Genomic DNA, 9,236 nt, shown 5'->3' with positions numbered 1-9,236 from the left:
GTTTTCGCGCCAAGCCTAAATAAAAAAGTCTTATTAGCCCACATTTGTTTACGTTTTTCTTTGTAGGTTGACTGAGTTTCTCCTTTCCAACATTGAACAACTTCAGTRCATTACAGTAAATTACGTCTGAAATGTTCTAAAACTGTATATCTATTATTTTTGGTAAATAATTCGCTCATGGTGTCTATCCATCACACACATATGTGATTAGTCCGTAAGTYCACCATCCTTTGATTGAGGTTTGACACYGTTRCTGCCACATTGTGAAGATTTTGGTTCTCTCCTCTTYTTTAACGCGTACAGACGGCTCTGCTGGCTGGTCTAATCGCGGGAATTCRTCTCCCTGTACGTCAATRGGCGGTATACTAGCTAGAACTTCAGCAMCGTCGCTTGATATCGTTCATTTGCCAAGTTTCTATCTGTCAAATGTTTTAACTATCTTCGAGTTATACGTGTTTTGGTAAACAACCGGATTCTTTGATTTTTACATCGATTGCTTTTGTTGAGGAAAGTACTTCAAGTATCAAATTTCGTGTGCGGAACAAATACTCTTGTGTGGACACGTTGGAAAACGTTTTGACACGATTGAGAAAATAAAAACCGAATGGTAGACAGCCTTGAAACCAACTTTAGAAAAAGACTATTCCGACTGCTTAGAGGACTAAAAAATTGATGGTAAAATAGTGTTTTATCGACAGAAGATTACTTTGAAGGGTATGAAAGTGATTTGGAGAAATAAATAAAGAATTTACACTTTATAAATAAATCCACCTTACTTCACAGTTGTATATATATATTCTCACAATATATTATTAGTCGCAMAATTATTATTTGAAAGTCAGTCATTGCTGAAAGAGTGTAATAASTGTTTCACATGTTCACTTTAGCGAAACTTTAGCTAAGACACACACCACATTAGGTGCATATCATAACAAATATACGCACCTTTAACACATGAGTGTGTTCTGCTGGCATTTTTGTTTAATAAATTGCTACTAAAATGGATCCAGTACTAATATTGAATAGTTTTCTTTCTGGAAAAGCAGTTTARCATGAAATTATTAAACCCAAACCGCAATCACTTTGGAATTTTTATGCGCCGTTWGTTTTTTATGATTTTTGTTAGAGAAACCGCTAATAAATATTAGCTATGCACATTTCTTTCATTGTTATTTTGCGCAATTCGGTTATTTAACACATTTTCTGTTGTTATTGTTCATTTCTTTTCAGTCATAATCGAAAAATTGCTGCGCATCACCGAAGTGGCTCAAATCTATCTGCTCATACGCACCAAGAAGGGCAAAGACGTCTACTCACGCATCGACGATCTGTTCAATGATCCTGTAAGCGTTACCCATACATATGTATATATATACAGTTATAACGCGTTATAGCCTTAAATGCAACCTAAACACTTCATTTGCTTGCCTTTAAGGCAACCTTTTTTCCTTTTATTAGCCAATATTTCTACCTTTTCCGCTTTTTTTTGTTTCTTTCAATATTTCCCAGCTTTGTTTATTATTAATATTTGTTGTTGTTGTTGTTGTTTACTTGTTATTGTTTTTCAACGGTTTCGTTTCTTTTGCCACACTTTTCATGACGTGCTTGCCGTGCAGGTGTTTGAGAAATTGAAAAAATGCAATCCCAAGTATCGGCAGAAAATCACCATCATCAGCGGTGATTGCTCGCTGCCCGCGCTGGGCATCACGCAAACCGAACGTGAGCTAATCAAGGAGAATGTAAACATTGTCATTCATGGGGCGGCGACGGTGCGTTTCGATGAGAAATTGAAAATGGCCATTGCCATAAATGTGAACGGCACCAAGGAGATATTGCAGCTGGCGAAGGAGATTGTCCACTTAAAGGTAAGCTCGCAGCTTAATCGCCGAACGATACTCGGCTAAAAGGGCATGTGAATGCACACACATAAACACACACTCGCGCATACGTACATACATACATACATACATGCATAGTGTTGCAGAGGCATTCAGCTGAAAGTTTGTGTAAAATGTTGCTTGGTTCGGTAATTTTGTTCGCAAACTCGAAAGTGTCCACTGAGCTTGTGTTTGGATGTGTGTGTGTATATGAGGCTGTGTGCGTGTGGCTTTGGCGATTTCAATTTGCCCGCTGCAAATACACATACGAGTACACACCTATAAATATACACTTGTCAGCTGACAACTGTCTATGTGTGTGTGTCGGTATGAATGTAGACTTCWGTCTTCGCATGTRCGTGTGTGTGTGTGTGTTTGTGTGCGTCAAGCAATTTATGTTTCTATTTACCGCTTTGTGTTCGCAAGTATCTCACTTTCATTTCATTAACTTTTTTTTTTTTGCTTTTTCTTCCCTTTCTCCCCCTCTTTCACACAGGCCTTCGTACATGTCTCGACTGCCTTCGCCCATTGCAATCATCGCTATATACAGGAGCGTTTCTATCACAGCGCCATTACCGGTGAGAATGCTTGCAAGCTGGGCGAGTGTCTCGATGAGCATACACTCAACGAGCTGACAGCGACCATAATCAAAGGATATCCGAACACGTACACATACACCAAGGTCCTGGCGGAGGATATTGTGCAAAACTATGCRGAGAAATTGCCAGTGACGATATTTCGGCCAGGCATTGGTAAGATTTATTTAATGAAATTGTGATTTCTCCGACAACMACAACGTTTGCTATAGAGAACAATAACAACAATAAAGTGGCGACGGCAGCAAAGCTAGGAAATTGGTTTTGTGTGCTGTGCTTAGGAATGTGGCTATAYTTGCCGTTGTGGTTATTGTAGTCCAACTTGTTTTTGTTGTTGTTATTCTATTTCTTCCTGTTGATGTTCTATTTCTGGTTCTTGTTTCTCTATTTCCTCTTGTTTTTGCTCTATTTCTAGTTGTTGTTGTTCAATTTCTGGTTGTTGTTGTTCTATTTCTGTCATTTTCAGTGTTGTTGTTGCTTAAAACCAACTCTAGCAGCCAGCGCTGTCGTCAGCGTTTGATATCAGGTACAAATTGCAAAAAGTCGATTGCTCAGGTGCCAAACACTCCAGTTTCAGGCAATTGTGGCGTCTCAGTTGACAAACAGTAATACTACAAGTGGTAATCCTTGTACTATGTCAAATCGGCCAATTCAATGTAATAACGCCGAACGATTTTACAAAAGGATTTGTGAATGACACGAGTCGGCAGCAAGTCATGCCAAAACAATCTATTTCGCAAGCGATATTTGCTGGCTCCAGTGCGGTTGGCTTTGGAGAAGAGTTGACTTTGTGCTAATGAATTTTTTTCAGGTTATAATTTTTGAGCAAGAATGTTAMTTACAGATGGATTATTGTTAGAAGCTTTGGCAGGTTAGAGGCATATTTGGTGGTCTCAAGTTGTACGCTGGAGATCGTCAGACATGAATCCATTTTTTTGAATCACTTTTGTATCTGTGGGTTACCGCAAGACATCGGCCTGAACTCAATTGATTCGGCTAACGGCAAATTCATCGAATGAGATATAGCAGAATTGGGTCGAAAATTTCATACAAGAATCCCCCATTTTTCTYTTGTTAACAGCAAAATAAAAAGTTGCACGCCTTAAGGGATAAAAAATATGGATTAGTAAAATGCACAGACAGTCCAATACAAGACCGYAGATTGAGCACAGAATCATCATAAAAGATGACTGGAATGCAGGAAGAACTTTACTACATATTTCTATTAGTAACAGCATTCATGTTTCTTAGCTTAAAAAAGTTACCGATATCTATAAACTGAATGTCTAACACCAATTCTTGATTGGTTGGATAGTTAAATCGCAAAGTTGGTTCCAAAACTTCATGCCGAATGMCGTAAATCCCTTACTACTTCCCTAACAAACAGCAAATAACTCAGAGGGGTTTGTAACTCCAATCGGTGAATCAGGTGGACCAATCCGCATATCTAGAATTTTTTTCAAAAACCTCAAATCGTATAAATTGAAGTTAATCTTCTTTCCTCAGAAYCAGCACAAAAGGGTTCTCAGAATAAAATCTCGATAAAGGTCTAAAAATCCTATGAATTCAACAGGTAGTCCGATGCTAGGTCCAAACTGATTCGAAAGCCATGTCAATAAGTCACGGAAGGTAGAAATTCTTTAGTCTTTCATTTCCTTTAGTATCAGCCGRAAATGTTAAATCCACTGACAAAATAGTTGTGATATTAAAGAGGAAAGCCTGAATATAGCATCCTAATTAAGATGGTAATTTTTCTAGGAAGTCATTGTTTCTGATCTGATTCTATAAAGCGGTATACTTTGAATTAAGTTAACAAATTTCAACCACAACCGAGTGTAATTTGCGTTGATCAAGTTAGGTACCACAAATTGGTGAAGAATCAGCCCAAGTGATCTCCTATAATGATAAAATAAATTGTGTATCGGTTTCCAAACACCAAATGTTAAATTAAGTTGTTCTGGTAGACTCGTGAGCTACGCATAGACCAGTYTTGGKMCTTAGCGATGCCWKRKSGAKKMWKTAKKTMRTWMRWARKARKMRKKCWTSMKKRRKSMAGMKMKWGMKGRRKRMKTMAWWMRRWWSKWCKSMCTMWCSATMSMTMYYCSWYTGTCTTATGCCGTGGCGCCCACAATTGATTTAAGCGTTGYATTTCTAGTACGGGATATGTATACAAGAAATGCTAAATTGCTCTCTGGTGTCTTTCTCTCGACATTTYCTKCAGTAATTTCGGGACTCRTCRGATTATAACTTTTCTTACCGTGCTCTTGTCCGGCTCGTCTTAAAGCCAATCGGGTAACAGCCGTATAACATTCTTGGCAATMCTGTCCACTAGCTCAATGCCATCGATGCTTTTGTGACTTGATACCCAGTATAAATAAAGTCGTTTATTTATGGCGATATTCTACACTATTGCCCTGCTCTCAAGACACTCCTTGATTGCTGATTGGCTGTCTGTCGAAGATAACTCTGAAAGAAGGCTGTGGATTGAATGAAACTTGGCTTGACTCAGCTTGAGACTCAGATTAAGAATTCCATTATATATATATATATATGTATTCGGTTTTACTGAAGTCTGCTGTGGTTAAAAAGTTCTCACTGAAACTGAGTATTCCAGTCATTAGAAAGGGATTTTAAAAGCATAAAAAGAAACAAGTCCTTGAAAAACTCCAACCAAATTTCGAATAATATTTGGTGTCATTTCGTTATTACCCATGAAAAATGAATTAATTTCAGTTTTCTGGAAACCAATAATAAACCAAATCAATGAATAGATGTTTGCATCTACATTGCCTTCCCTGAGTGTCTCCGAGAATGTTCACTCAATAAGAAGATGYTGCAGTTTTAGTTCATTGAGGAAAGCGATTTTATATCTTTCAATTGAAACTGACCTGCTATTTGGAAGTGATTGAATATTATATCGGATAAAAGTTAACTCTGTAGAAGCAAATTTTTTTTAATCTAAATTAAACCTCTTTTATTGCTCTGACATCTTAAAACATTTAGAATAAAGTATTGTTCACTACGATAATTCGAAGCTAAAGGCATAAATTTAACTAACGATAGAGATCATGGACAAATTTTGGAGTTGAAAAGTTCGTCTGAACGCTCGGTTCTGTAGTATTCTTCTAGCTGTAACCTTCCGAGAACAATAAAAATTCACGTGCGGTCTTCGTTATGCTTTCCCAACTATCATTATTAATTTCTCTTTTATCTAAATTTTCTCTCCGCTACAGTTATCACCACCTACAAGGAACCCATTTCCGGTTGGATCGATAATATGTATGGACCGTGTGGCATAATCGTCGGCATCGGCTCCGGTGTGTTGCGAGTCTTCAGCGGGAAGGTCGACAACAAAGCGAACATAGTGCCAGTGGACTTATCGGTGAATGCGCTCTTAGCTAGCGCCTGGGATATTGCGCGCAATACGTAAGTAACAGTGAGGAGAACAATTGTTACAATTTATCGAGAAATATTGTTTACATTTTCACACAGTTACGACACACCGCCCATCTACAACTATGTGCCAGATGCCGACAATATGGTGACCTGGAAGGAGTATATGGAATATGGTTTCGAATATGGCTGCAATATACCGATGCGCAAATCGATTTGGTATCCACGCTTCACAATCGTACCCTGGCGCTGGCAATTTGTGATCTTATCCTTTTTGTATCACACAGTGCCAGCGATGTTTATGGATTTATCAATGGTTGTCGTTGGAAAGAAGCCACGGTTTGTTACATATATTTGATTAAAGCTAATAATAACAACAAACGATTAATCGATAACTTTCGGTAACATTTCAGAATGTTAAAAATCTACCGTAAAATACACAAATTCTGCTCTGTGATGGAATACTTCAGTTCTAATGATTTCAAATTCGATAACGAYAACGTGCGTGCCTTATCAGGGAAACTGGAAGGTGCCGATAAGCAAATGTTCGGTTTCGATATGCGTCATCTCGATTGGAAGGAACTATTTCGAGTCAGTTTGGTGGGGTTACGTTTATATGTGGTGAAGGATGATCCTAGAAGTGTGCCGGAATCGATAAAACGTCATGCGCGGTAAGTTTTAAAWCGTTTGGGAAAGTTGTYCAGTAAATTTTGAAAGAGAATAAAACAGCGAAAAYTTYGTCGATTTCATCGATAAATTTCACWATCGATATATTATTATTAGTAATCGATAATTTTTTATGATATCCTTAACYTAAATTGCTTTCATTATGAAATTAAATATCTCTAGTATTTAGGTTTGGCTCAATTCTTGAACTGAGTCAAACAATTTGTATACCAGTCCATTGAGAAAGTCTCAGGCTCAGGAAAAGGTTTGGTTGCCTTTTATATTTCGTATGATGGTCTACTAATGCCCTAAGTCTCACACATTAGTCACATGACGATCTTGTAATATCAGTTTGCATACAGTATTAATAGTTTCCAGAACAACAACTGATTTCAGACGACCTCGATTGGATTCAGCATGCAATCGATGAGTACTGGCTTTCGATGGAGCTTTATCGCTGAAAATTGAACCGAATTGCTCATTGCACTGCTGCTGAGTTAATCCGCGTTCAAAGTTGTAAAAAATAATCGCTAAAAAATGTTTACTATTTATTTTCGTTGTTTTGGCTGTGATGAATATTTTAAGTCACTGTTAACCACAGAAATAGTGGCCATATGCCAAAACATTCAGAGTATGTTACGAGTTTTTCAATAAGAGCGCTACAAAAAAAAGTTTTTAATAAAACGAAAACGGTTTTGGATATGATTGAATGATTTTTTTATTCCTGTCAAAGTACATTCGATGAACCCAAGTTTGGACGGTTTTCAAGCATAAATCGTCCAATACTGCTGCAATTTCACGTTCGCTATTCGCGCGAAGTTCATCAATCGTCGCTGGCTTGTATGGACCATAGACTTGGCGTAGCCTCACCGGAAATAGTATAACGGCGTCAAATGCTTCGATGAAGATTCTGACAATTTTCAAGTTACATACGAGGATTCTGGTGAACAACCAGCTTCAGTTCTTGCATCAATTTGATCTAGTAAGGAYGTAGGCCAAGATCTTTTCGCAAAATTCGCCACAACGACGCCACAGAGTTGCCCAACGCTTGAGAATGACGTGCGAGAGATTAATTTGGGTCTTCCTCAATTGATGCGCTAGCGGCAGCAATGTTCTCGACACTGCGGGCACTTACATATATCTTATCCTATATTTTACGATAAAGTTTTAAGTTGTCAGATTGGAACACTAGTTCCTTCAATGTTATTCACATCCACCTCTTACTTACTGCTTACGAAATAATAGGCTAACTATCCTAAGGTTYTATACAAATATTATCGATATAGTCCATGGATATCGATACATTTTCTCATATGTTTATCGCGATAACAGATTTTTATATGATATTGCAAGTAAGGAAATTTACTGCAAATAGTCTCTGGAAAATTAGTATGTATCGACCTCGTTCTCGGTCCTCATTTGAATATTGATATTAATTGTTTTGAGAAATTGGGAAGAATTGTGTTATTTATAGTTGGCTAAATAAATATAGAAATAAATACAAATCTCTATTTTTCTTTCAGCTTCTGATACGTGATATGTTTAATATTAAATTTTTATTAATGTTTTTTCTTTGTTTCCGTCTCTTTCAGACTAAAAGTGCTGCACTACACGACGCTCTTCATTGTTTACTCACTGGTGTTAGCGTTATTATATAAGATTACTAATATCTTTTTTTTCTAGCAGTTCATTTAGCTTACTTCCTTTTTAATTACTAATAACGAGAGTTTGCTAAAGTTTGTTTTCCAAATACATATGTACAAAATGAGAAAAATAAATCTAAATTAATAAATCACACTTTAAATGATAAGGATACTTTGAATTAATGTGGGRACGAAGAGATAGGAACTTATATAGGAAATTGAAGATGTTTGAACTGGAAAGGTGAGTTTGTCGTCTCTCTTTTGTCCCCCAGTAAGAATGATGGCCTGAACGATGTGCCAACTTCTCTCGCTGCACTACGTCACTTAGTGCCGTTGTAGCGACTGGGCGTGGCATCAGTATGACAGGCACATCGACTGTGTGTCAACTTAGGACAGGTTGAGGGGATTTAAAAACTGTACACGATATACAGTTGCATTGACAATTGTCTTAGTTGGGTAGGTTAGGTAGGTTCTCGCCTCACCTGGAATTTGCTCTTTTAATTATTTTTTCTACCAATTCGTTTTTTGAGCGCTAACAGTGCAGAAGACGGACACTTGTACGACATTATGAATGTGTCCCTCACTATCAATTTCCACCATTACAATAGAGCACCGTGACTAATACTGATCATGGAAATGGGCTGCCCACACTTGTCATGGTTGCTGCCAGGACGCAACAGCAAACATTTAGTTTTTGCGGAAGGCAGGTGCTTATCAAAATTGCAAGGAGCTCTGTCAACGTAGTTGCTGACCGGCATAATACGGCATGCTCTATCGTGTCTTTAAGTAATACCATCGCCTCATACATATGTTTCTCGGAATTTAGCCTTTTTCAGCACATTCACGATTTTGAGGGCTTAAAAACTTGTAGACCATTGAATTAGACACTGAAAGCGTCTTATTTGTATGGTATAAATTCTACACACCAGGGCAATCGTAGACGGGTCTAACCCGCACATGAAATTTCCATTTCTTTTACGACGCATTCCACATGTCATACATTGATACTTCTATATAGAATAATGTTCGAGCAAACGGGTCYTYCYAWTCWTCYTCTTCTT

General features: G+C 37.7%; 1 protein-coding gene across 4 annotated transcripts in view; it reads left to right on the top strand.

Annotated features, from left to right (window-relative positions):
* Positions 1-8,342, top strand: part of LOC108976528 (putative fatty acyl-CoA reductase CG5065) — a 126,013-nt gene extending 117,671 nt beyond the window's left edge. For all 4 annotated transcript variants that reach the window (XM_018945705.1, XM_018945706.1, XM_018945703.1 and 1 more), the window contains 7 exons: positions 1,231-1,343; positions 1,617-1,865; positions 2,374-2,629; positions 5,707-5,899; positions 5,966-6,205; positions 6,280-6,537; positions 8,125-8,342. In XM_018945705.1, coding sequence (XP_018801250.1) covers positions 1,231-1,343; positions 1,617-1,865; positions 2,374-2,629; positions 5,707-5,899; positions 5,966-6,205; positions 6,280-6,537; positions 8,125-8,215 — 1,400 coding nt within the window. In that variant the 3' untranslated portion in view covers positions 8,216-8,342. The remainder of the gene's footprint in view (positions 1-1,230; positions 1,344-1,616; positions 1,866-2,373; positions 2,630-5,706; positions 5,900-5,965; positions 6,206-6,279; positions 6,538-8,124) is intronic.
* Positions 8,343-9,236: the final 894 nt, after the last annotated feature.

This window comes from Bactrocera latifrons, unplaced genomic scaffold (assembly GCF_001853355.1).
Source record: "Bactrocera latifrons isolate USDA-ARS-PBARC rearing strain unplaced genomic scaffold, ASM185335v1 scaffold_77, whole genome shotgun sequence".
NCBI classification, from domain to species: domain Eukaryota; kingdom Metazoa; phylum Arthropoda; class Insecta; order Diptera; family Tephritidae; genus Bactrocera; species Bactrocera latifrons.
Note: the sequence above shows the minus strand (reverse complement) of the source record. Positions and strands in the feature narration are given on the sequence as shown.